Source organism: Equus caballus, chromosome 5, assembly GCF_041296265.1.
Source record: "Equus caballus isolate H_3958 breed thoroughbred chromosome 5, TB-T2T, whole genome shotgun sequence".
Classification (NCBI taxonomy): Eukaryota; Metazoa; Chordata; class Mammalia; order Perissodactyla; family Equidae; genus Equus; species Equus caballus.
In genome coordinates, this window is record NC_091688.1 from 2,921,512 (window position 1) to 2,948,375 (window position 26,864).

Consider the following 26,864-nt stretch of genomic DNA (forward strand, 5'->3'; position numbering starts at 1 on the left):
ACATCCATGCCCATCTTCCTCCACTTTATATGTGGGACACCTACCACAGCATGGCTTGCCAAGCAGTGCCATGTCCGCACCCGGGATCCAAAGTGGCGAACCTGGGGCCGCTGAAGCTAAACGTGTGAACCCAACCGCTGCGCCACTGGGCCAGTCCCTGAGCTTCATCTTTTATGAAGGTCAGACAACTATACCTTTGATGTGTCTTTATGAAATGAAACTACATAAAAGGAAAGCAAGGGAATGATGAACATAGGATTCCAAACAAATGCTGTCTTGGGCTGGGGAAACAGAAATGGGTTGTGGGGAATGGAGGAACCACCTAGTTAGATGTACATTATCGTCAAAGTCCTAGTTTTTATTTTGGGTAGTGGATTGGCAGATGCCTACTATATTATTAACCAATAACTGATAACTGACTAAATAAAAGCAGAGGTACAAGAACCAATGACCCAATGATAAGGGCGAGTCAGGAATCAAGGGTTACAATTAATCCACTTCCGTGGAACTGTTGTCTTTGTGTGTACAATCGTGCATGGCATATGTGTTTGCATGTCAATGGTGGATAAAAATAGTACTTTCTGTTTGCATAGACTTTTAACTTTTGACGTGCATCTACACGTCCATCAAAACTGTCTAAGTAGTTCATTACAGATGGTTAGAGCTTGGTGTTTTACAAATAGGACTTTGGACTTTTGTGTCCTAAGGGAAAATGTTTTATTTTGTTCTTACAATAGCTCTACAAGGTAGACAGATCAGATGTTATGATCAGTATTTTACAGATGAGAAAGAGGGAACTGAGAGGGCAAGAGGATTTCATGAGGTTACACAGCTAGGCAGTGCTAGAACGGAATTTAAGACTCGGCCTCTCTTGCCTAGCGCTTCTTTCTTTAGCCCATCTCACTCCACAGTTATTATTCATCCATTAGGTATTTATTCCATGTCTGTTACATGCCAGGCACATTGTGCTAATGTGTTTGGGTTCCTATGTGTGTGTGTTTTCCAGCTGCTGTGTGTGCAGTCTATGTAATCTCTGTGCACTGTGTACATGCCCTTAGAGTCCCTGTGTGCCCCGTAGGCCCAACTGGCCCTTGTAATTCCAGGAGGACTCCCCAGCTGGGGTTTCAGTTCTCTTGTTATTCCTAGGCCCTTGGGCTTCAGCATCTCCCCAGAGCCCCAGCCAGACAGGAAGGCAGCTTCAATATCAGGGACAGATCCCCATGCAGTGGGCACAGAGCAGAGGAGCAAACCAGCCATGCCTTCGTAATGAGGATATTTACTATTTCATGATAATTTATAGTTTATGAAGAGTTCTCATAAATACTACCTCATTCAATTCTCACTCAGCTCTGAAATTCGATTTTATTATTTTTTTCATTTTTTCAGGTACAAAGAAAAGATAAATGGCTTGCTCAAGGTGACTCAACTCGAGGATAGACTTGAATTCAGGTCATTTGTCTCTAAATTCTGTTCTCTTTCCACTGTCCCTTGCGGTCTCTGAAAGGCCAGAAAAGAGCTCATCCTCTTTGTAGCTCTGTGGATAGAAGCAGATAAAAGCACAGTGTCAAGCAGTCGGAGGCCCCAGTGACCCTCTGGGAGGGAAAAAGACCAACCCGGAGCCCTGAGCAGCCGGGACTAGGGCCATCCTGTCAGCTGAGACAGAGACTGGGCAGCTGGCGCTTTCACTGCCCCCAGCCCCGCGTCGTTCGGTGTCTCCGAGTGTGCTTTGGGGAGGTGGTAGCAATACTGTAGAACTGGGGAGGTACCTCAAGGCTGTTTTCCAATCTCTGTGGCCTTAAGCAGTCTCTTTCTCTTTGAGGAGTCAGGGTAATGGGGGAACGGTCTCACCGCATCCACCCTCCACCGAGGGAGGAGGCTCCGGTGCCAGACCCGTGTCTGTGCCACTCTCGGGCTACTGACCGCTTGAACCTGTCTGTCTGCTTCCCCGCAGGCTGACGCCATCCACCACCGCAGGGCCGAGCGTGGCACCTGGTACAGAGTCAAGGTGTACGCTAAACTAACTCTGCTTGAAAAGAACGAGTACTGTGTGAAGGCAACCATTTCTCTCCTTGGCCCATGGAGTGAGCCCTGCCCGTCTGTCGGGGAAGGCATGTGCTGGGAGGGTAGCTCCTGCCGTTCCCTCCACCCCTCACTCCTTCCCAGCCTGGCTCAGTCCCTAAGGGCCCCTGTGCTCAGGATGTCCCCTTCTCCCCCAGCTGGGTTTCCCCGGACAAGGCGGCTCTGGTGTGTTGACGGGACACAGTATGGGCCCCATGCGGTAGGTCAAGCCCCGTTCTCTACAACGGCTTCATCAGTAATTAGGCTGAGGTTTTGTCTTCACCTGTCTGGTTCCTTTGTCTTATTTCTCAACTGCTCTACTAGTCAGTGGAGGGAAGAGGTCAGCAGGGATGTATTTGATGATCACTCCCAAACCCACCAGAATGCATAGAGGCCCTCTGGCAGCTTTCCATTTAGGGCCTCCCTAGTCCCCTCCCCTGACCTGGGCAACATAGGCCCAGCCAGGTCCTTGGTATCTTCCTCAGAGACATGAGGTTAACCTGGGCTAGAACTCAGCTTCTTTAAAAATACCCACTTCTCCCAACCGCTGTAGGTTCAGGGATGAACTTTTCCACATTGGAAATCAGAACCTATTCCCCAGACCTTCCCTTTTGTTGCATTTTCTTACGTAACTCTCTCCACAACCCTGAGAAAAGGTATTGCTACTCTTCCCACTGAGAGAGAGGTGAGATGGCTTGCTCAGGGGCACACAGCCAGGCAGTGGGGAAGACTCCGAATTCAGGCCAATTCAGGCCATCTGAATGTAATCCATCCTCTTCTCATCCGGTAACCTTTTAAAGCTAATTTACATGAAAAAATGTTCAACGGTATATTTACTAAATTGTTCGTAATTACACAGCAATAAATCTTTACTGAAAACCAAAAAAAATTATAAGAAATGCAAAACTCAGAGGAGAACGTTCAAGTTAAGAAAACATTTACTATTTGCCTCATACCTCACACCAGGATGAATGGCCTCCGTGCAGCTCAGCCCTGAGGTCTCACCCAGCTCACACTCACTAGTCATCCCTCTCCGTCAAAATAACCCCCCTCTCCCACTTGGCTGCTTCTGTCTAAAAGATCCAGACAACTGGAGAAAAGTGGATTTTCTATCTGAGTTACGCAGCTACTTTCATGCGCCTCCTCCTTCCTTTTGTGTGGCCCTGGTTAAGAACTAGGATTTCTCGGTCCCCACTCCCTGTTCCCCAGCCCCGCGCCTCCGGCCCCGGCCCTCCGCCTCCGGAGGCCTCGCGTCCTCCCCTTTAAGACCAGCCCCTCCCCCACACCCACGCCTCCCGGCCCCGCCTCGCCTCCCCGAGCCCTGCCCCTCCGACCCTCCCCTTTAAGGACGGGCCCCGGACGCAGACGAGGCTGTGACGCGGCCGCCGGCCCCCGGGCTGGGTACATTGTCGCGCGGCGGCTTCCCCCCGGCCGGCCCCGCCGTCCCGCGTTCCACCGAGCGCCAGGCCCCCGGGGGGGGGGAGGGAGGGAGGGCGGGCGCAGGGCCGGTGGGCGCCAGCGGCGCGCGGCGGGACCCACGGAGCCTCGCGACCCGCCGAGCCTGGAGCCGGGCCGGGGCGGGGAAGCCGGCTCCAGCTCGGAGCAAACTTCGCAGCCGGGCGGGGGGTGGCGGGGACCCCGTCCGGAGCCGGAGGAGGGGGCGGCCGCGGGCCCTCCCGCCTCTGCGCCCGCGTCTCCCGGCACCATGCTGTCCAACTCCCAAGGCCAGACCCCGCCGGTGCTGTTCCCCAACCCGCCGCCGCCGCCGCCGCAGCCCCCCGCCCCGGCCCAGCCTCACCCCCCGGCCCAGCCGCCGCCGCAGCCCCCGCAGCAGTTCCCCCAGTTCCACGTCAAGTCGAGCCTGCAGATCAAGAAGAACGCCATCATCGACGACTACAAGGTCACCACCCAGGTCCTGGGGCTGGGCATCAACGGGAAAGTTTTGCAGATCTTCAACAAGAGGACCCAGGAGAAATTCGCCCTGAAAGTAGGTTTGGGGCCGGGGGAGGGGCGGACGGGCAGAGGGGGCTCCCGGGCACGACCCCCCGGCTCTGGGGCGGCCGAGGCGCACGGTCGCGGAGCGTGACCGCGCCGACCCTGCGCTCGGGCCGCGGAGCAGTGGCCGCGCGGGGCCGTCCGTCCCGGGCGCCCGGGGGTGCCGGGTGCGCGACCGCGGAGGGGGGCGGCGGGGAAGATCAGGTCCCGGCAGAGCGCGGCGCCGCGTCCGGGTTTCCGGTCACCTCCGGGGTGAGTGGCGGCGACTCGGAGGACTCGTGAGGACTCTGCCATTTTGGGGTTTGAGCGGGATCCAGCCGAGTCGCGACGGTTGGCTCCGGGACCACTTCTGCTAATTTCACCCCGTCTCAAGGAAGTGATTTTCGGAGGTTGTGGTTCCCCGTCCTCTCCTCCCTCCTTCCTTTCTTTCTGCGGGCACAAAAGGCCCATTACTCATTGAGCTGGTTGGTCGGTTGGTTTGGAGAAGTCGGATCTCAGAGGTTTATTTAGTCTCGCTCCTTATTTGGGAGCCGGAATGTGTGATTTCACTTCCCTGGGCCTCGCGAGCGCGGCCGTGCCGCCTTGGGGCGCGCCGGCCCGGGAGGCGCGAGGCTGGAGATTCCGCGGGGACACCGCCCCCGGCGCCGGGGAGGGATTGTTTTGACCCGCGAGTGGGCCCCCTCCTACCTTCGGTGCCCGCGAGGCTCCAGATGGGAGGCCAGCAGGCTCCGGCGGTGTCTGCTGTTTCCATAGCCCCATTGATCACTGTAAAGCGGGTGTGTAAACCACGGCTTGGCCCGGCGCTGATTCCGCAAATGGGAGATGGCCACTTGAGTCCTGGACACGGGCGATTGGTGGACAGTAGGAGGGAGCGTTATCCTTGAGCCAGGGAAACCCGACCTCTTTTTTTTTTTTTTTTTTTTTTTAAGAGGGTGTGGTAGGGGAAGAATGGGGGTTTAAGTGAGAACACCTACTTCAGAAGTTATACAGAATGGACTCGGAGGTCTGAAGAGACGAGTGGGGCCCCAGGGCATCGCGAGCCAGTGTTCAGGGTCATTTAAAAGGTTTTCTCCTCACAGGGGTTTCAGACTCAACCACGTCTCTAAAGGTGACACATCATGCCTGTTTCCCCCCGGGGTGTCTTAATGATTGGAGGAGGAGAAAAATACTTCCTGTGGTATATTTTTCTCTTCCCCCTCAGCCCCCACTGCTAGCTGTATTTCAGCTGCTAATACAAAACTCAGATATTCGTTATGGGAGGAACTGTTGGAATATATAATTAAATGTCATAACCCCTGACGCCTCAGGGTTGTAGAGGGCACGCATGTCCAATTTCCAAACTTTAAGGGCTCTAAAATTGTTTTCTTGCTGCTTTCATTCTCCCTCTTGGAAGAGAGCTTTTGGCTCGCCCCAACACTGTCAGATTTCTTTGGTTTTTGCTCTGCACTGTTGCTGTGGGCTTTGGTTGTTGTTCAGTGTGGACCGTTGGAGAAGGAATATGTCACTGTCTTGAACACTTGCGTGTTTGTGCCTTAGCCCGCTCTTTCCATACTCATAACTGGGGGTGGCGCTTGTTTGACTGTCGCTCTGACCTTGGGGAGTGGAGTTGAGTGAATTCTGTTTGACCACGGTTAGCCCGTACCATTGAGGAAATGACAGACATTCTTTCCAGGAGAGTTTTCTGTCTCCTCTGAGATGCATCTGCCTTCACCCACCAGCAGTTTGGGGACACTGGCTGCTCATTCTCTTGAATAGTTGGAATATTGTATAAAGACTCGAGGAGAAAAGCTCTCAACTGCTCCTTGTTCTATTTAATAGACACGTGTGACATCCTCTCAAATGCTTTTGGATGGCAATTCAGATTTCTTTTGTAATTAATAGGAGAGATTTGGATATTTTCCCCCTTTGAATAGTTTTGAAAGGAAAAATCTAGCATATTTTAAATGACACTCATAGTTTGTTCTTCTCAGGTTAGAAGTGGGTGAAGATTGAAGTCAGAGTTTGTTTTGACAGGCAGCCTGCTCCCAAATCTTAGAAGTTGACTCAACTGTTAGATTGTAGATTTCCCACACATCTTTGTGTAAAAACTTAATAATAGAGGAAGAAAGAAGGGATGAGGCATTCAGAGACTGACAGCAGTGTCAACAGCCCTTCCATATCCAAATATTGGCTAAGACATAATTACAGCTCTTAGGGGAATCGGGTTCAAAGAATCCTGTTCCAGAGACATACACCAAAGAGATTTCTAGATCTTGAATCTTGATTAACTCAACCTTAGGTGCTGAGTAGTGAAATGATTTTCAAAACCCAGGAGTGTTTTGATTATCAAGTGAGGGAGGAAGATGTGGTGGGGTAGGACGGATTGCCCCATCCAGAAGGTGCCTGGAGAAAAAGGGAGGAGACTTCTGTTCCAGGGGCGTGTTAGGCCATTCCTGGGGATTTGGGGCAGAGAGCTGTAGAGCTGCGGCGGGCCCTCGGGTGGGAGTTCTGGTGTCTGCTGTTTCACAGCCCTGAGAGTCAATGGGAGCTGCTGGCTGCCCAGATGCCCTGCTCCCTGTCTGTGGTCTGGTGACCTCTTAGCCCTATTAAGGGAAATCAGTGCTTGAAAAAATAGTCCCAACTCAGCTTGCTGCTTCCCTCCCTCCACCCGAGAGATCTAACATTTAAATGCTTTTGGTGGGTGCTGTGACCTCTCACCATCTCTCCTGGCTGCTTTTGCTAAGTTCTGAGACATACTCATAACTTCAGTCAGAGTTAGAAGGGACTTTAGAGGTCATCTCATCTAACCCCCTCATTTTGCAGATGAGAAAACCAAGGCCCAGAACAAAGACTTGCTTGAGGTAATAGAGCCATGCACTTGGCAGAGCCAGGATCCAGGATTGGAACCCAGGACGCCAGCCTCCAGCTCTCAGCCTCTTCCCACTTCCTAACTGCAGTGGTCTCATCAGGCTCGGACCGGGCCTGGCTGCATCTGCAGAGCCCCTCAAGCCTGAGGAGCTCCTCTCGCCGCAGGCCCTCCTGGACTGTCGGTGAGGCGTGCTGGGTGGGTGTCGATCGCCTCCCCAGCAATAACCCCTGAAGTTGGAGGGGCAGCTTACAAACCAACCCGGCAGCTCATGAGTTCTGAATCTGTGATAACAAGCTTTTTTGCCACCTACTCCCCTTTTTAGGGAGTGTTTGGTAGAAATTTTATTTATTATTATTTTTTGTTCAAGATCAGGGGAATTCTGTTAACTATTTCTTTGGTAGGGATGCCTAGTCTCAACCTACTTGTGCACTGTCGTATTCCCCTGGGGTTCCTCAGCTGCTTCCTGCTTCATTGTGTCGTGGTGACTCTTAGGTATTAGCTGAACAAATTTAATTAAAGCTGGCACGGTTGTCCCTCTCTGCTGTGCGACTCTGATTAGGTGAAGCGTGTTATTGCTTTACAGAATATATTGTCATAACTTATCTCTGTTTATCTTTCCATGGTGTGGGTTGGAGAAAACAAGGTGCAGTGGTTTCTGCTCCTCTGCTTTCTCCAGCGGCCCTCCTCCCCAGGTCACTCAGTGTCACTGCCATGTGGCTTCCCTTGGTGTTCTGAAGGGGAGATGTTTGGTCTGGACACTGTTCGAGGGAAATGCCAGAACTCCTGCACCCCCAGAGTACAGGCACTCTCCTATCCAGCACACCTCGTGCTGTGTACCTGTCGGGGAGCAAGATAGGTAGCATTGCTGGGTGAGTGTCCCAAATGGGGGTTTGCTGCATGCGATCACAAGGTGAGAAAGGTTTCATCGACCAAACCGGCCTCTTTTCTATCCACTCTGGTTACAGGTAGTTAATAGTTCACTGAGCTTCCTACCACATGCTTAGTTCTCTGGAGGGTACAGACATTTAAAGTGGCCTTAAACTCTTCAGGGTCAAGAAACTGATTTGGAGAAGGTGAAATTAACAGTTGTCATTTAGGGGTACACTGCCCAAGGTGGTAGCCAGTATCCATGCATGGCTATTTCAATTAAAATTAGTTAAATTAAATTAAAGAATTAGATGCTAGCTGCATTTCAAGTGTTCAGTAGCTACATGTGGCTAATGGCTCCTGAATTGAGCAGTGTAGAACATTTTCATCCTTGTAGAAAGTTCTCCTGGACTTTGCTGGTCTAGGGGTTAATTTATGGGGTTGGGAATCGAGGAGCTTTGAAAGAGGGAAATCTGTGAGGCCCGAAGGAGCTGAGGAATGAGCAGATTTGCAGGAGGCGATGGCGACACTGGCCCTGGCTAGAGCTGAGAGGAGAGCAGATCAGGTTGATAAGGAGCAAGTGGGGCTAGTGGCTCAGAATTGAACCTGACCCATCTTTGTGCTAAGAACAGGTTTTAAAGTGTTTGAGGGGCGTGATATAAACTAACAGGATGTTATAAAGAAAGGTTACAGATCGCTGAGGTTGGGGCTTGTGGTTTTTTGAGGGAAGGTCTAGTTTCTGGTTTCAGAGACCCTGCCCCTCTTGGGGCCCTGGCCCCTGCGTGCTGCAGCAGGCCTCTTGGCATCCACTGAGGCAGGATCAAAGCGGGGTCGGCTCGGGGTCCTTTTTTCACTTGTGAATTGTGGGCTTTGATAGAGCTTGAAGATAATCTCCGGCTAAGGTCTGGGATCAGTAGCTGACAGAAGTGGGGAGAAGAGCAGCCCCAGGCCTTGGGACGAGATATTGGTGGGTGTCTGGGGAACGAACGGGCTCCTTTTAGGGGGATGAAGTGTTGGGATCCATGACGAAGGTGCTTGGACTGCTTGGGCTCTGAGGAGTGGGCCCATCATCAGTTGATGATTTTACTTAAGAAGCAGGTGCAGGAGATTCAGGGAGAGGCCTGGAGGAGCCAAACTTTAGGACTGCTGGAGGCAAACTTAATCCCTGGCCAAATCCTGGGGTGGGGGAGAGGGCCAAAGCTCTTGTCATCTGCAGAGCCCAGGGGTACGTGGAGTCTGTGCCAGGATGAATGCAGCCACAGCAGGGAAGGACATTGCTTCGGCATCTGCATCTGAGTCCTTTCATGATTCCCGAGTGGCCCTCCTGAGCTCTGATCCAGGAGTCTCCCTGGTGGTTTGATGTCCATGGTACAGGATTCATACTTTCCTGCCTCCCTTACCTCTGCTTCAGGCCCTTCCAAGGCCATGTGATGTCTCTTTTTCCCTCTTGTCCCTATACCGCACCTTTCCAGGTGCTTCAGTGTCCTGGAGGGAGGTGGGCAGGCAGAGCGGAATTGTTCTTTGTGTCTGAAGGGGCTGCAGCTGCTCTTAGTAACCAGTGGTAAAGGGACCCACACCTCATAGCACCTTAGAGCTGAGGACACTCCATAGTCATCTTTCTTGACTCTCCATCTCACCAAGGAAGAGGCTGGGCCAGTCCACAAAGGTTCAGTGGTACGTCCTGGGTCTTACCTGCTGTCAACATCAGTGCCATGCCCTGGGACCTGGTTCCCTGGGACCTACCGTTGGTGAGTTCCTTTGGTTTTTTAGTTGCTAGAGGTGGTAGTACTGGGATTGTAGGTCTGGTAGTACAAAACCAAGCTCCACTAACTGGGCGCTAGACTCTTTCTACATGGGTCACCTTATAAACAGGGCATTGGTAAAGAGAAGGAGCCATGCCACTGGGCAGCTTAATACACACCAGGTATGGAACCCACGTCAAATTTTGTACCTTTTCTAGTCTTTGGGGGAATACTGACATTTTGTATTTTAAGATATGTATGGATAGAAATATTTAGAGATGAGCCTGTTACTATGGGTTATGTAGTAGATTAGAAAGCCAAAAAAAAAAAAAAGGTCTAGTCTTTGTGCCCTGCTAAGTAGTTGTGTAACCTTGAGTAGGTCAGTTAAACTTTCCAGGCCTCCATGCATATGTCAGAGTGTCAGGCTCCTGCTGGCTTCTTGGGCACTGGCAGTGTGGAATGGTGGAAGGCTGTGCTGGAGGCAAGAGGCTGAGGGCAGGCAGGAGAGCTTGCTGACTTGCTCCATGTCTGACCATCAGCAGTGTCTGGGCCAGCATGGATGCCTTTTTGATAGGCTTAATGCTGGCCTCCAGGGCAGCCTGTGTCGAGTTAATTAATAATCGTCACTGACCGGCTGCTCCTTCTCCTGTATGAAGACTTGGAAAGCGTTCTGTCCAGCGCCTCGGCAGAGAGGAAGGGCTGTGTAACTCAGTGTGGTGTGTACCTACTCTTTCCTTCAAATCAGAAGAATCCTAGTGTAGTGGTGCCTCAAGGTAGAGATCGGGAATCTTTTTTTTTTTTTTAAAGATTGGCCCTGAGCTAACATCTGTTGCCAATCTTCTTTTTCTTCTTTCTTTCTTTCTTCTTCCTCTCTCCAAAGCCCCCCAGTACATAGTTGTATATTCTAGTTTTAGGTCCTTCTGGTTGTGCCATGTGGGATGCGGCTTCAGCCTGGCTTGATGAACGGTGTCATATCTGCACCCAGGATCCAAACCAGTGAAACCCTGGGCCGCGGAAGCTAGCGTGCAAACTTAACCACTCAGCCTTGGGGCTGGCCCTGAGATAGGGAATTCTTGATTTTCCCCATCTGAAACTCCCTGTTTGAAGTTGTGGGGCCAAACATGGCACTGGGATTGGTTGTGGAGGCTGTGCCCTGCACAGGAGCACCTGGCTGAGGGAGGGAGTGAAGGCTGTAATCTGGCCCCCTGTCCCCTTGTCAGGCTTTGCCTTGGTGTGTGGCTGCATCCATCCAAATGAATACTTTCTTCTCATTCACCCAAAGATATAGCATGGGCTCGGGGCTGTTCTGAGATGAGAGTTGAGCACTGGTTCCCAGAGCTGATGGGAAAATTAGGATTTACATCCAGGTACCACTTCTTACCTGTTGGACTGGATAAGAAGGGATATCAGGAGTCCAAGGAAGCAAGAGGAGAGGGGATGCCTGGTGATGTCTGTTTTCTTTTCTCTTCTTCCTGCCCATTTAAGGCTAGAGCAGTGGTTTCAGCCCTGGAGCTTTGGACTGTGGGGTTTTGTGTGCCAGAATATCAGATTTGGTTGGAGGAAGAAGAGACAGAGTGGAAAGCGGATAAGGTTGTGCTCAGCCTCTGGCAGTGTAGAGTTCTTGGGGTCTTTATTCTCTGGTCCAGTAAACACCTTTGAGTGCCACCCGGCAGGTGGTTGAAGCTGGGCTGTGGTCCCAAGATCAGCCTCTGTAACTGACGTTCTCCTCCAAGACCAGCCAAACTGTGTGTTCATTCCAGCAGAAACGTGAGCTGATCGAAAGGATTATATGAAAGGGCGTCTTACTCTTGAGGGATGTTTCCAGGCATCTCCATGGCCAGTGTCCATCCAGGACTTGTCTGGGAGATGAAGAGTGGTGACTAAAAGCAGTAGCTACAGGGCCACGGTCAGAAGCTGTTTCTGTCTCAGGGAAGATGAGGGGAACAAAGGAGCTATCTGCTGCTGCTTCTCTCTGGCTTAGCTCCATGATGCTTCTTCTCTTGAACCTGAACAAATAAGCCATCTCTCCAGTCCGGGGGTTGGGGAGGGGCCTAAGAGGAGACCTGCTGACAGTCCGCCTGCTGGCTCCTTACCCTCCTGGCCCTCCCCAGGCAGATGACTGAGTTGATCATGTTGCTGCCATTTTGGTTATCCATATTGTTTCGAGGCTCCCAGCCACACTGAACATTTGCAACCTGGCCTCCTGCCCAGGACCCAGAATTGTTACTCAGCCCCTCTGTCCCAAAAGCTAAAAATAAACCTGCCACTGCTGCAGTGTCCCCTCCAGCCAGGCCCTGATAGCTGTCCCGGGTCTTCCTGCCACACTGCTGAACTGCTTTTTGTTTCACTCATGCCCTCCCTATTTGCCGCCTTTTCTTCCAGCCTGAGCTTGGTGGGTGGTTTGGGGCCAACTCGCTTTTCTGAGTGCTGGAGTGAGCTGTGGCTGGAGCTTCTCCAGGTGGCAAGATTTGCGTGTGCAAAGGCTCTGTGGAGCTGCCTTGCTTCTTCCCCTGAGCGGAGGGGTGAGACGTGGGGGAGGGTGAACAAGCTCATCAGAGGTAGACTTTCTCCTCCATTACTCCAGCGCTGGCTTCTTCCGAGCTCCACCTGCGAGCAGGCCACCCTGCCAGAAGGTATGTGGGGATGAGGAGGAGAGCCCCCCATGAGGCCGTTGCAGGCCCTCACCCCGACTGCCCTGTGACTGAGCATGTTACCTGCTCTAGGGCTCCTGCCCTGTTGCTAAGCTATACTCTCCACCTCTGCAGTGTGGGGCTTCGGGTTACCACTTTCAAAACTGTGACCTCATCTCGTTGGCTTCCAAGAATAACTGGGCCCTGCTCTTCGGCCTCCTTCCTGAGTTAGGCCCTGGCCCCTCTGGGCCTCCCAGCTCAGCCACCTGCAGGGTGTCACAGAGAGCATGGGTTCTTCTGTCTTCTGACTGTGGGGGCAGGGGTGTTGGTGATCTGTGTCCCTTGAGGGCCATTGAGGTGGCCTCTTCCCCTACTGCCCATGGGTCCTGGAGACCCATAGAACAAGGTGAGGGAAGGGGCTCGGGGGGCTGGGACACCTGCTTAACTGAGAGATACTGGGCAGTGTGTCCTTTTGTTTGACTTGGGCATTCTCTTCTTTCTGATTGTTCTAATCCTTGCACAGGTGTTGGTACTAATCGTGGCACAGGAGGGTTCTGTGTGTGTTTTCTTGGATTAGAGTGTTTTTGGGAGGAGTGTATGGGGGACAGTGATAGGAGCTGAGGTAGGACTTGGGGGACCCTCTGTCTTAGCTCGAGTTACGTCCTAGACCACATCTCCATGACTGCCTTCTCCCGCCTGTCCCCCTGGGGCCTCATCTCCTCTGCGGGGAAAGATTTAGCTGCCAAGGCCCATTGGCCTCTGGAGGGGAGGAGTTGGGTGTAAATTGCTAAGAGTTTATTTTTAACTCTGACAGAAGGAGCCCCTGTCCTTGGAGTAGCCATATCCTCTCTCTTCTCTCCTTATCCTGGCCTCCTTCCCTGGCTTCTGTACTTCTTGGAGGAAGCCTAGTAGGATTCTAAAGGTCAGGCTACACAGGAGCTGGGGAAGGGAAGCCTCTCTAAGTGAAGAATCTGAAGGTTGCTTGTCATGCCTGATTTCTGCAGAGCTCAGAGGGCAGGGGGTGGGGAGGGGAGGAGGAGGGGGACCCTGGGCATTGAGGCCACACGTGTGGAACTTAGAGCATCCTAGGAATGCAGGTGGACTGGTGAAGCGACCATGTGTTCCAGGGAGCTTGTAGCAGTCCGGCTGCTCTGCTGCGTTGGCCTGGGTAGCCAGGGGTCGTCTTGTGCCTTTTGTCTTCCCTCCCTCCTTACAGGTATCCAGACCTCTGAGAGGCAGAAGGCCATGGGGACAAAGGGAGCGTGTAGAGTAACCTGCTTGGTGAACTCTCCCCTTTACAGAAGTGCCGGGTTTCCTTGTGTCCTCTGACTGCCAGGCTCACAAGCATCATATCCCTTCCACTGGAGCCTTTGTGCTTGTGTCCTCTCCCCTGGCAGCATTCCAGTCACCTGTGCTCCTAGCGAGGAGGAAGAGGGGCGGGAGTGCCCCTTTGCCTGTGTCCACACTCTCGATTTCATGACTTGTTTTGTTTACTTTGCCTTAGATTTTTTAAAAGAACATAAAATTGGGTTTGAGGTGTACTTGGAGAAGGAAGGAGTGGAGAGTAGTGGTGGGGTGGGAAGGGCAGGAGAGACATGTGGCCGGCTCTGAGACCCTCAGCTCCGGAGTGAAGGTCATGCCCCCTCAGTTCCTGGAGTCCGTGGAGGGTTTGTCTGCCTACAGCTTAGGTCTGATGAGGTAGCTTCCTAGCTGAAACCCTTCAGTGGGTTCCCTTTGCCTGCAGAATACGAGGGATTTCCAAATCCTTCTCGGGTCTGACCCAGATCTGGTTTTTGGAATGCATGCTGTGTTTCAGCTCTAGTGGTTTATATATGCTGCTTCCTTATAGGACTCTGCTCCCCCTCGCCCCCCTCCCCCCCCCCCCCCCCCCCGCTTTGCCTGTGGCCTGTATGCCATCTGTGCATCCATATCTTCTTTGCCTCCCCGCCCGCCCCCTGTCCGTGTCTGTCTATTCCGCCCTGTACATTTGCTGATACTTTCACGAAGCCTTCATTCCAGAAGTGGGTCTCCCCTATCCCTCCCTGTCAAACCTGCCAAGACGCTCTTACCTTTTATTTCACATTTTAAGTATATTTCTCCACGTGCAAGGCACACCTTTAGATGTTGAACTGTAAGTTCCTTGAAGACCTACGTCTTCATTATTTTTGTATGCTCTTATTTCCATGTAGTGACTGTATGCCATCATTAAAAAAAAATTCATCAAGAGTTTGGCATTGTGCATTATACCTAGCTGCTTAAAGATGTGATAACTGAGTAATAGTGGGTGCTACCTCCATAAAAGTAATGTATTAGTGGTGGTCCTCAGGGTTGAGGGGTGGCTTTGGGTGAGGGGTAATATTCGGCTGGGCTCTCTGAGGCTGAGCCTGGGTAGAGTGGCGGTCCTCCTAAGTGTCTGTCCCTCTTCTCCCTCCTGTTACTAAAAAGCCATGCTCAGAACAGTCTTCCCTCCACCCATCGGGATCTGCTGACTCAAGCTGGCACCTTCTGTTTCTGCTAACGGAGTTGTCATTCCTGTAAGGGCCCTGACCACAGTTTCCCGCTGACGCCTGTCGTCTTCTCCTGCCTGTTGCAGAGCCCCTCCTTTTCCTGGTCTGCTATGGAGATGGCCCTTCTGCCCCTTGGAGAACTTCAACTGAGGGAGGGACAGGTGTGGAGCTTGCCAGCTTTCCTGCAGCTCTTGGCATCTTCTAGTTAGCTCCAGACACAGCAGAGACACACAGAAGCAGTCCAACGTGATCTGTCCGCTGGCCTTGCTCCTGTGTGTTACAAGAGGACCGGCGTTGGGCACCAGGTTGGGGAGAGTGAGGTCAGAAGTTTGAACCTCGTGAGGCCACTTAACTCCATGCCGCAGATTTGCAGGGGAAGCAGAACTGGACTGGCGTCTGAGACCTGGCTGCATGGTCCTCCACACGTCCTGGAACCTGTCTGGGCCGCACTGTCTCCCCCTTTGTACATCAAAGGGCTCAGACTGGATTTTGAAGGACTCGTGCCTTACTGTTGCTGCAACTCCACTGCTGGGGAACACCGTGCTGGGGAAGAGGTGGTCAGCCCAGGTTCCAGGGAGCTGTTCTCCCTGTCCTCAGTTTTGGCAGGCCAGTGTTCTTTCACCCCTCTCCTGGCTGTTGTATTTTTATTCATTCAGCCATTCGACCAATGTTTATAAACATTTATTCTCCCGCATGCCTGCCTCCTGTCTTCTCTGCTGACAGGCCATCAGGAGGCCCAGATGGCAGGATTAGCCTAGAATGGGAAACTAGTTGGGGTCATCCTCTTGGGTTTAGACCCCCTTAATCCCTCTGCTATCGGAGATGAGAGGAATGTAGAACAATGAAGGTTGATTCTTTCCGGCAGCTTAGCCTAGACCCCTGCCTTTCTAAGCAGGATTTGCCTTAGAGTGCCTTGTATCTGCCTGAGATTCAAAGCAACTTACTACTCAAGAAAATTAATTAGCAGTGCCAAGAATGACTTTTGCAGCCTCCCTAAGGATGGATCAGAACAGCAGGTTGACTTTGATCTATGTAACAATCTTCTGTCTTTTGCCTCATTCAGATCACTGTTGAAAGCTTAGCAACACTGTGAAGGTTTCCCAGGGTAATAACAAGTCTTTGTTGAACAGATACTATGTACCAGGCATTGTGTCAGGTGTGTTACTTAGATTCCTGTGAATCCTTAAAATAATACTGCAAAGTGAAAAGTCCCCATTTTACAGAAGAGGAAACACGTTCAAGCATGTTCAGAACAAGTCGTTCATCAGCCATGATTTACTGAGCACCTAAGTGGTAGGGATGGTACATAGTGTACAAAACAGACAACAACAAAAATCCTGCCTGCCTGGAGCTTACATTCTAGCAGGGGGAACAGACAAACATAATCAGTTAAGTGGTACAGCTTGTCAGATGGTGATGGGTACCAAAGAGAGGAGGAGGCCCCGAAATGCTGGCAGTGTGTGTGTGTGTGTGTGGCGTCGGAATTTTAAACCAGGGCTCAGGGAGGGCTTTGCTGCGAAGGTGACATTTGAGGGAGCCTTCGAAATATTTGGAGGAGGAGGGGCACCAGGCGGAAGGGATAAGGCCAAAGCCCCGAGGCTCTCAATGATGGGATGTCTAACTCCTTGTAGTCCTTATAGCTCCTTGCTAGGGTGGGGGTCAGGGGTGCAGTACTGGCTCTCTAATAGTTCTTCTGCGACTCCATTATAATTCAGTACTAGGTCAACCAGATGTAGCAATTTGTGTTTTATCATTAAATATTTATGGAATGCTTATTTTGTGCAAGTTGCTACAATGATAAGATGTGGGCCCTGCCTTTGGGAACTTACAGTTTGGAGGAGGAAAGAACACTTACGTGTATAAAAATGAAAAAAGATTGCCACCCCCCGAATTTGGATTCTGGCCTTTCACACATGTTCCTACTTGACACTCTCTGAAGAAGCAGAACCTCTCAGACAGAGCTAGGCCGGGTGGTCTGATTTCTGGTTTTATACGCCAAAAAGGAGGTCGGGGAGGTGGTGGTGGGTGAGTGGTGGAGTCGGGGCGAGAGAATGGCCACGAGGGCTCAGAGACCGGGATGGGCTCCTCCAGGCGGGAGGGGGTTTTGTGGTAGGGTCACTTTGCCTGGCATGGGGGCAGAGGATGCTTCAAGGACTCACACCTGTGACACCCCGGGGGTCGGGGGTGGTGCAGACACCAGATGGCCAGTAGGAGAGTTTCTAAGGTACTGCGAGGAACTTCACTGAGTCATCTCATCTTCTGTTTGGCTGGGGGGGAAGAGACAGTGCATCCCCAGGGATCTTCCTGGTAATAGGAAATGCTTGGGATTGGGTGTTGACTGACCATTGCCTAGAGCCAGGGAGGAAGGGTTAATGAAAAAGGAATGACCAGGCTAAAGCTGTGGCAGAGCTTTTTGTCCTCCTTTTAGCCCTCACAGCGGCTGAAGAATCCTGCTCTGAAGAGTGGCGTCCTTCCTGTGTGCAGCCTCCCAGGCTGCGCAGCGGGCAGCCGGCACTCGGCGGGGACAAGGAGGCTCCCTACCCCCCCCCCCGGGGGGCAGCTAGCACTCATGGGGGACAAGGAGGCTCTCTGCCCCAAGCTCTGGCCGTCTTTGCTCCCTGCCTCTCAGGAGCTGGGCGGCAGAAGTCGGGGCTCGGGTTGGAGCCGCCCGTTAGTGCAGATGGGAAAGTGAAGCAATGGGTCGGGCCTGCTTTTTCCTGAACATGTGCTGTGACAAAGGAAGTTGCAACATGCTTTTTGTTTTTTTTTTTTCCCTTTTTATAGAGCAAGAAGAAGGGGGAAAAAAACGTCTTCCAGTAAACTTCAGAAAAAGTACCTAGTCTTGGATGGTTATGCAGCCTGCATAACCAGGTTAAGCACCCTGCCCCCACAGTGCCTTTCGTATGTGGTCTTTCTTCCGTCCTTTCTCCCTATCCATACCTTCCAGTGTCCCTCTTCTCTGAGGGACAGTGTCTCTGCAGCAGGCTGGCTTTGTCTCCAAAGAGAAAGTAGTCAACAACTTGGGCCAGCCGAGGGAGGCCTGAGAAAGCATCTCTATTGCCGTCCAGGCGAGAGGACCGTGGTACCAGCTGAGGCCTGGAAGGGTGCCTGGCGGCCTCTCCTCCATAGCAAGAGGTCTTCAGATACGACAGGTGGTTCCTGCTGCCCGCCTGGCCTCTCTTGCTGTCGTGTTCATTTGGTATCCCTGAAGGTTGTTTCTCAGCTCGGATAACCACCCTTTTTGGTAGATTCAGAACATGTGTCTAGGCAGATGCTGGGAAAAGGGGCCCAAAATGTGGGAGGCAGAAATCAAGGCTGGAAGACCACACATGTTAATCTGGAGCCCTGGTCGGGTTTGAACTTGGCCTTGGTGCTGTACCTGGGCAGGAATCCAGTTGTGTTTGGAAGTGTGCAGATGATGTATTTTCCTGATGAAAACTTTTGAGGTCTGGAAAAGTAGTGGAACTTTTTTTTTTGGTAACATTCATTTCCTCTTCCTCGGATTTCTATACCCCAATATAGCCAAAAAGTTCTAGTACAAATCAGTTTTTTTTTTTTTTGAGGAAGATTAGCCCTGAGCTAACTACCACCAATCCTCCTCTTTTTGCTGAGGAAGACTGGCCCTGAGCTAACATCCATGCCCATCTTCCTCTACTTTTTCCGTGGGACGCCTGCCACAGCATGGCGTTTGCCAAGTGGTACCATGTCCGCACCCGGGATCCAAACCGGTGAACCCCGGGCCGCAGAGAAACGGAACGTGCGAACTTAACCGCTGCGCCACCGGTCAGCCCCTACAAATCAGTTTTGAGACTCCAACTTTAGTCAACTAAGGAATGTTCTAGGTCGTCCCTGAGAATGAGGTGTGCTTGCTCTGAGGAAGTTGGGGAAAGGCACCAGCCAACAGGCCCGGCTGCCCGGGATGGGGCGATGGCTGCAGATGCTGCTGGTGCTCATTGCTTTCTTGGGCAGAGAAGGGCAAAGTCCTTAGGGGTGAGAGTTTTTGTTCAGGCTCTTTGTTCTCTGTACCTGTTGTTTCTGCTATAGCCGACACAGAGTCCTCCTTTCCTGCTGTTTTCTTTGAATTTAATCTCCCTGTTATCAGGTAGGCCTCTACAGGGTGGAGATGAGCTCAGAGAGGCAGTGGGGGAGGGAGTAGAGTCAGAATTTGCTTGTTTGCCTGAATCCCACATTGAGCCCTCTTTCATAGGAAGCTGTGCTGTCCGACATGGTAGCCACTAGGCTCATGTGTCTATTTAAATTTAAATAATTAAGTAAAATTAAACATTGATTCCTCTGTAGCACTAGCCACATTTCAAGTACCCAGTAGTCACATATAGCTGGTGGCAGTGCAGAGAGAGAACCTTACATCGTCAGAGAATGTCCCTTAGTGCTGGACTCTGAGGTCATCACGGTACTCTCTGGTAAAGATGGATCTGGGTTGGAAGGGGATTTGTGGAAAAGCATCAGGAGAGGTTTTGAGGCCCAGGGGAAAGAGTAAAGAGAAGGTAATCACTTAGAAGGGGACCTTAAAGAGTATTTCATTTGTCTGCTTAGGACTATATTCCGGCAGATGGTCCTCTAGCCTACTGGCCCCCAAACCAAGTGGATTGTCAGAATCAGCTGTGGGTAACATTTGAAAATCAGATTCCTGGGCCTCGCTCTTTGTATCTCATTGGGTCCAAGACTCTGCAACGGTGGTATTCAGGAATGGTTGTTTTTGTTGTGATAATTGTCTGTGTTTGGCAACCACTGACCTATTGAAACTATGCTGAAATTCCTCCACTGAGGGGGAGCTTACCCCCTTTTCAGGAAAACCTTGCCATTAAAAACATTTTTCCATCTATGTTTATTGAGTGCAAAATTTGGTTTCCTAAACTTGTAATATCCCTTGGTGCTGGTTGCATTCTCCAGCCTCACAGAACGCGCCAGTTCCTTCTTCTGAACTCATTCTTCTGCAGATACTTGAGCACAGCTGTGGTGTGCTCCCCTGGCACCCAGTGTCATGGCACATTTTCAGAGTGCTTGACCTGCCAAGGGCTCTAGAGAGATGCAGAGATGTGACATCATTCCCAGCATCCTTCGATTGTCAGGGCTTGCTGAGAGGTTGAGGAAAGGTCCACGTCCCAGTAGACCTTGACGTTGGGAAGTCCCAGGGGTCCTCCGGCTTGTGTGGACCCTGTGCACCCTCCACCTCTCTGTGTACTGCTCCACAGGAAAGAGTCCCTGTTTCTCTGCATGGTTAACACTCGCTTCTGGAGGGCACTGATCTGGTTTTCTTCAGAGGCATTGGGAGACTCAGCTCTCCGTTCCTGGTCAGATATAACCTCATCCATCACTTCTGTTTAGAGACCCTCAGTAGCCTCCCCTTGCCTCCAGTGTCATGCTCAAACTCCTAAACTTGGTATGCAAGTGAGCTGGCTTTGACCTTCCTTTCTACCCCCACTCCCAGCGCACACAAGCACTCACCCTTCCAGGAGGTGACTCCTTCCTACTCTGCGGGCTCCTTAGGCTTCCATATCTTCTCTTGGGTCTTCCGTCTGTTCATTGTTTTAACTCCTGGTAGAACTGTATTTATCCTTCGAGGCTTAGATTTTCCCTGTCCCCCACCCTGAATTCTAGGCAGAGTAGCCCCCTCCCTGTTCTAGTGGTAGTTCATACAGATGTATGACCTCTGTGAATTTGAGTTAGCTTGGTTCCAGGTGCTCCCCTGCTAGACTCTGAGCTCCGTGAGGAAAAGGACTGTGTCTCCTTCTTTGTTTTCCCAGTGTAAGCACAGCGCTGGCACTCAGCTGAGGTGCGGTGCATACCCACAGAAGCGGCTTAGTTTCGTGCAGGCCGTCTGCTTTTGGATTCTGATGAGACTGCTGCCATGGGCGGGGGGGGGGGGGGCGGTGTGTGGGGAGGATAGGAGTTTGGGGGGTTTGCAGCCCCTTTCCCGGCTCCAGCATCCGAGGCCCGGGGGTCTCGGGCCTCATCAGCTCTGAGAACAGTGCTGTTTAGCAGCTGGTGATTAGCAAGCAGGGCAGGGAGCTCAGCTGCTGCAGAGGAAAAACTGATATTTAAACAATCGAGTTTTTAAAGTTAAGAGTTAAAGTATCAGTTTGAGAAGCAGCTACATCCAAACACAAGCCTGCCCGGGTAGAGAAGAGAAGTGGAGTAATGAGTGGGGCCAAGGACTCCTTCGTAGCCTTGCGGGGAGTCCGGGGGAAGAGGCCTGGGTGGGTGGCGCCGGGAGCCGGAGGAACGCTTGGGGGTGCTTCCCTAGAGAGGGCTGTCAGCGTTCCCTTTCACTCCCAATTTCTGTAGATTGAGCTCATTTTGCCAGGTGGGCAAGAAGAGAAATTTGGAAAAATAGGGTAGGAATAAACTCTGGGCTTGTTCCTAAGGGTAAAGCACACCCTTTTGCATTTGGTGATAAATAGAGACGGTTCAGTACTGCCTCGTATTATCTCATCTTGCTTTCTTCTGATGCTACTGGGGTTGGGAGGGAGAGCTGACTTAGGGCCTCCTCCCTTCCTGGGTCAGACCCAGAGCATGAGGAATTCCCCGGCCTCTTGATGTGCCCCAAGAGTAACCGCCATCTCCATCCGTGAAGGTGTTCTAAGAACTGCGCGGGCCAGGAGCAGTCTGTGGCTTCAGAGCAAGAGCAGCTGCTCAAGAGGCAGAGGCTTCCTGTGTGAGGGACGGGGGGCTTGGGAGTGCCCGCATCCTGTCAGCGGGGGCACCGGCCTCTGTGCTCGGCTGCAGAGGTCGGTGGGAGAGCCCTGTCAGAGCCCGCTACATTGTGAAGGGAGCAGAGTGCCCCCGGGAAACCAGACAGGCCGCTGAGCGGTCTTCCACGCGTTCACCCCAGGGTACACGGCCTCTGTTTTCCAACCCAAAGGAAGGGTCTGTCTGACAAACGGGTTTTTTTGAGGGGGGGACTACTTTCAGATTCAAGAGACAACTGAGATGCACAGTTTGAATGTGAAAATACTGGACTTTCTGGGAAATGGTGATGCTTTATGCCCTGTGTGAGCATCTGTCACTCATTGTTAGCTGTCCATTGATCTGTGGCCCATGATGGGAAGAGGGTTGGGTCAGAACCCTTGCTGGTCAAGCTTGGTCAGCCCGCTGTTCCTTTCAAGTTTCTCTGTTGGAATTAGTGGTATTGGTGGCTGAGCTCACCCAGGCCATGTGTGACGTGGTGGTGACCTCTCACTGACCATAGGTGTGTATATTGAGTGCAGTCATGCGGCTGCCCTTATAGCCAAATGCAAAGCAATTGGGGAAGCCTGTGGGGAGACTTGGTGAAGGGATAGAACCAGCTGGCTCAGCTGGGGTTGAACTCTTGTCCTTTATGACATAAGTACAGATGATCCACAGCCAAGGTTGGTTTGAGTTGTGCAGAGGTTCAGTCTCTTTGGTGAATGGTCCTTGTGGAAGCTTTGTCACCAGTGGAACTGAATGGTGAAGATACCGTGAACGCATGTACACTCATTAATCTGTTCATTCATCTGCTCACCGGAAGCTTACTGTGGGGGAAACATGTAAGCAAAATATTTCTTATATCCTCCAAGTGGTAGAAGAGCTCTATGTACAGGGGACTTGGGGACATCCTGGAAAGACCACCCATTTCTCCAAGTACCAGATGATCTTGGAATGTGTTGGTGGAATGCCAATCCTGAGATGCTCTGTGATCAAATAAATCTGGAAAACATTCTGTAGTGCACATGAACATTTTAAAGGCTCTGAGAAGGTCTGTAAGTAAAAGAATCTATTTGGCTGTGTGTAACCTAGTGCTTCTGATATATATAGGACTGCCTTTTTACTTATCACGGATTAACATCCTACAGAATACTCTTTGAGAAATGGCAGTACAGTCTCCCTGCTCCAAGAGAACTGTCCAGTGATTCAGAGAAAAATTTACCTGACTCTAGGTCAACATAGGTTTGAGAGGTTTAAAAAAAGGTGTATCTGTGTGTGCATGTGTGCACATGTGCTTGTTCTGGGGGGCGTGGCAGAGAAGGGCCCTCGGCAGGTGGCTTCTATTGAAGTTGGCCCTGTCTCCATCCCTGCTGGCTTTGTGCTTCTGGAGCAGGCTTTTGTCCTGGCTTGAACATACTGAATAGCAGCTACATCTGTCATGCCTGGGAAGGGGCAGTTTGCAGCGTAGGGGGTGAACGAGCAGGGAGTGGACACCCCTGCTTGAGTCCCAGGCTCCTGAGAGCTCCTCAGGATCAGAGACTGGAGGGGCTGGTGACTCGGAGGCAGCTGCTTGCTAGTCCTGGAAGTGGAGGGGAGCAAGACTTAGCTCCCGTCCCTCTGCATCTGCTTCTGCAGTGGGGAGACTGAGTGGAACCCTGAGGAGGCAGCCAGGCAGAAGCAGGGGGCTGGATGTTTCCTCCCCTGTCCGCCAACCAAAGGGCATCTGGGGCAGGGGGGCAGGGGCTGAAAGGCACTTGGCTCTCTATTACGCAGGGGAACTGAGCTGAAGGCATTTTAGTTTAAATTTAAGGAAGAGTTCAGAATTGTGGAGTGGATTTACTAAAGTTTGTGGAGTTTTAAAATTCGAGACTCCTGGCTAGAATTGTGTTCAGACCATTGGTGACGGGAGGTAGATATGAGCGATTGGTCCCCCGGGTGGCCGTCTCCCGGAGAAAGGCCTGGGAGGCCTCACCAGGTTCTTCCTGTGGAACAAACAGGGCCCAGGGATCCAGAGCCCACTGCAGGCCTCAGCACCCTGCTGGTGCAGCTTTGCCAGGAGGCCATGGTTATTTCAAAGGAAATCGGCAACTGGGAAAAAGTGGGAATGGGGGTGGGAATCAGTCACTCTTCCTGGGGATTATACATGTCTAATATGGGCAGACCTTGGTGTAATTAAGGCTGGCCCAGGATTTCCTGTCTGTTTGTATGTATGTATGTATGTTGGTATGTGTTTATTATATTTTTAATGCTACTGTCCTCTTTTGACCTTCCCAAAGGGAGGGGAGTTAGTCTGTCCTCAGGAACTAGGGTGAGGTGGCCTTCTCTCTGCCTTTCCTCAGCTGCAGCTACAGCAGCCTGGCCTCACTCACATGGGGAGAAGCAAACCCATCCCTCTGATTGTTGCCCGTGCTGGTGGAGAAAGGGCAGGTGCGGCCCCTCGGTCCCCCTGGTCAGGAAGTCTGGGTGGCCAGCCTTTGGGGTGGGAAGCAAAGCGGGAGTATCAGCTGCCGCCACCAATGGGGGTGTGTTTGCAGACTTTTGGGCTCCAGTGTCTCCAAGGGACCAGCAGCTCTGACCCTTGTGGACTTGCTGTGGCCCCTGGAGAGGCGAGAGCTCTTGCCAGGAACCTCTGAACTCGCTCGAGGTGGATGCTGAGGAAGGGTAGAGAAGGACAGAGGAGGAGGAGAGTAGATGTGACTCTTTCCTCCCCCATCAGCTGGGGATGCATCAGCACTGCTGGGAACGCATTCAGGCCACTTCAGATGAATTGGTCATTATGGAAATTCTTTCTCGCCCCAGGGTGGGGCTTTACTTTTCAGAAGAATCTTCAGATGTGCTCTTTCCAGGTCCTGGCAGCGAATGACTAAGCCTGCTGCCCCCGAAGGCTAGAAGGCAGGCTGGGCAGTGTCTGAGCCCCCATTCATGTGACCGCTCCCTGTTGCTGTTCCTTCACCTGTCCGTCTGTCTCCACCTGATCAGACCTTCGTGATTCCAGCCCCGTGCCAGTGGGCATGGAACTGGGGGAGGGGATGGCACTGCATGCTTCGCTTTCATCTCTCCCACAGGTCCAGCCTTGTTGGGTCTCTGTTTCCCCACTTACAGCTGTGGCACATCTGGACCTAGACAGAGTGTCCTGTCCTGCATGATGAGGATCCCAGATGTCCCCTCTGTGATTGGCCACAGTTATTCCGGGGGAGGAGTGGGATTTCCCCGACCCCGGGCACTCCAGAGACTGCCTCTGGCTCTCAGGCTCCCATTTCCCAGTCTTGACCTTTAAGCATCTGACCCCCCCTCCCCCTCCCCCAAGGAGAATGACGGGAAGGAAGCCCTGCCAGGCGTTGCTTTTTGGTTTGTGAGGTAATGGTCTTTGGTTTAAGAGAAACATACGTATCCCCCACCCCTTTAAGATCTGAGGCCAGAAGCTCTAGACTCTCTGGTTTCCAGGGAAACCAGAGTGAGGTTTAAGGTAGAGAAAGAAGGGGCTGGTTGTAGGTACTGAAATCGAGGAGGGTTCCCGGGGCCCCTGTGCTGTTCGGGAGCATCTGAGTAGTCTACTCAGGGCCCTGGATCGGAGCCCTCCGTCGGTCACCAACCACCTGTGGAACCCTGCACACGTCGTCAGCCCTCTGCACCTTAGTTTCCACCTGCCGAAAATGAGGGTCATGTTGGTTCCACCTGGATCATGACTTTAATGGCGATCTTATACACAGAAGGATTATAAAACATATAAAAAGTAATCAAAATTTTAAGGTTATATTACTTGCCTAGGAAGAGAGAATCATGTCAAAGAATTGAGAGTTGGAAGAAACCTTAGGCTGGGTGTCTCTTAGATCTTGCAGAGGAGGAGACAGAGCGAGAGTGACTTGTCTGCAGGTTCTCAGCGAGTTAACTGTTGATCTGGCAGCAGAGCCGGGTCCATCGGCTTTCTGGCATGTCCTTCTAATCACTCGGTGAACTCGCGATGTGTGTCCTCGGGGTGGGGAGCCACAGAGCAGGTAGATCACCCGTAGACAACCCAGCAGTCTTTTATGCAATCAGGTTTAAACTATCCCTGCCCCTGGGGGTGGGGGAGGGGGGTAGTAGAGTAGATAATCTTAAAATTATTGAAATTAGACTTTTCAAAATATCAGTGAATTATTTCTCCTCTAGCAAATGTATCTCCTTAATTCTCTTGGGCTTCCATGATGTTCTGTGCCAGAAACCTGCTGTGTGTTGGGGGTGGGGTGCTCCTGCTCACTGATTCAGCGTTTGCTGGGGCTGATCTGCAACGTGCATCATCCACATGCACACAGTTGAGAGCTAGTTGTACCCAGTCCCTTTCTTTGAGGACACATTGATAACAACAGCAGGCTCCTTGCCTTTTGCCTGTAGAAACTGGCGGGAGCTCACTGAAGCTGTAATTGCCTCTCTGAATTCTTTGGCTCCTGTTGGAAACGTGGTTTGCACAGATGCGGTGAACAGTAGACTGTCAGAGCTGGAAAGCACATTAAGGATCCTCTAAACTGGTCCCTTCAGTGCCCGGGGGAAGCTACCAAGGCCGGAGAAGGGCAGGGACTTGTCCCAGACCACAGAGTCGGGTAGTGACGGAGCTGGTCCCATGGGAACGAGAACTTATGACAGCAAAGGTCTGAACACCAAGCTCACGTGTGTTCCATCTTGGCTAAGATTGCCTGTTCCCAGGCCAGCTGAGCCTTTTGCAGTTCTGCCCTTGAGAGGCCTCTGTGTTGGCTGAATCAGACCTTCCCCTCGTGGCTCTCCTCCCATGACCCTCAGCTGCCACCTCTTTCCCTGTGCTCCGCACTGGCTGTTACTTCCTCCCCCTCCCCCACTTTTTATTATGAAACACCCCAGATATGCAGTAAACTTTAAAAGTGCATAGTGAAACCCGTATGCCCAACCACCTAGATTCTACCATTAACATTTACTCTACTTGCTTTCTGTCTTTCTCCATCTTTCCGTCTCTCTCCATTTATCAGCCTATCTTACTGCAGACGTCAGTACACTTCACCCCTAAACACTTCAGCATACATAAGCATTAGAGTTCAAGACTTGTCCATGCATTTATTCTGTTTTGTTTTTTGGTGGTAAAATTTATCTAACAGTGAAGTGCACAAATTTTAGGTATCATTTCACGAGTTTTGATGGATGCTTCCATCCGTGCGTCCCACACCTCTGTTGAGGTACAGAACGAAGATGTTTATTACCCTAGTAAGTTCTCTCCTGCTCCTTCCCAGACACTCACAGTTCTGTTTTCTCGCCATAGCCTAGTTTTGCCTGTTCTGGAACGTCGCATAAATGGAATAAACAGTATGAACTCTTATGTGGGGCTCATCCGCGTGGTTACCTGCAGTGGTAGTTTGCTCCTTTTTATGCGGAGTAGTATTTTGTTGTATGATATGATATAATTTGTTATCCATTCTCCTGTGATGGACATTTGGAAGGTTTCCAGTTGTGACTATGATGAATAAACTCCTATGAACATTCTTGCACAAGTCTTTTTGTGGACATAGTGTTTTCATTTCTCTTCGGT

General features: G+C 51.6%; 1 protein-coding gene and 2 long non-coding RNA genes across 5 annotated transcripts in view; 2 read left to right on the forward strand and 1 right to left on the reverse strand.

Moving 5' to 3' along the window:
- Window positions 1-1,331: 1,331 nt before the first annotated feature.
- LOC111773434 (uncharacterized) lies at window positions 1,332-5,172 on the reverse strand. Of its 3 annotated transcripts, none has more exons than XR_011438443.1 (3): window positions 5,028-5,172; window positions 4,741-4,890; window positions 1,332-1,534 (listed from the first exon to the last, which is right to left on the reverse strand). It is a non-coding gene; the product is annotated as an uncharacterized lncRNA (long non-coding RNA). The 3 variants fall into 3 exon arrangements; XR_011438444.1 differs by lacking the exon at window positions 1,332-1,534 and adding an exon at window positions 4,043-4,482; XR_002807811.2 differs by lacking the exons at window positions 4,741-4,890; window positions 5,028-5,172 and adding an exon at window positions 4,299-4,731.
- MAPKAPK2 (MAPK activated protein kinase 2) overlaps window positions 3,431-26,864 on the forward strand; it is a 44,807-nt gene continuing 21,373 nt past the window's right edge. Inside the window, exon 1 of the mRNA XM_023640456.2 lies at window positions 3,431-4,045. Coding sequence (XP_023496224.2) covers window positions 3,764-4,045 — 282 coding nt within the window. The 5' untranslated portion in view covers window positions 3,431-3,763. The remainder of the gene's footprint in view (window positions 4,046-26,864) is intronic.
- Window positions 12,556-15,341, forward strand: LOC138924004 (uncharacterized). The gene is made up of 2 exons (XR_011438445.1): window positions 12,556-13,062; window positions 14,734-15,341. It is a non-coding gene; the product is annotated as an uncharacterized lncRNA (long non-coding RNA).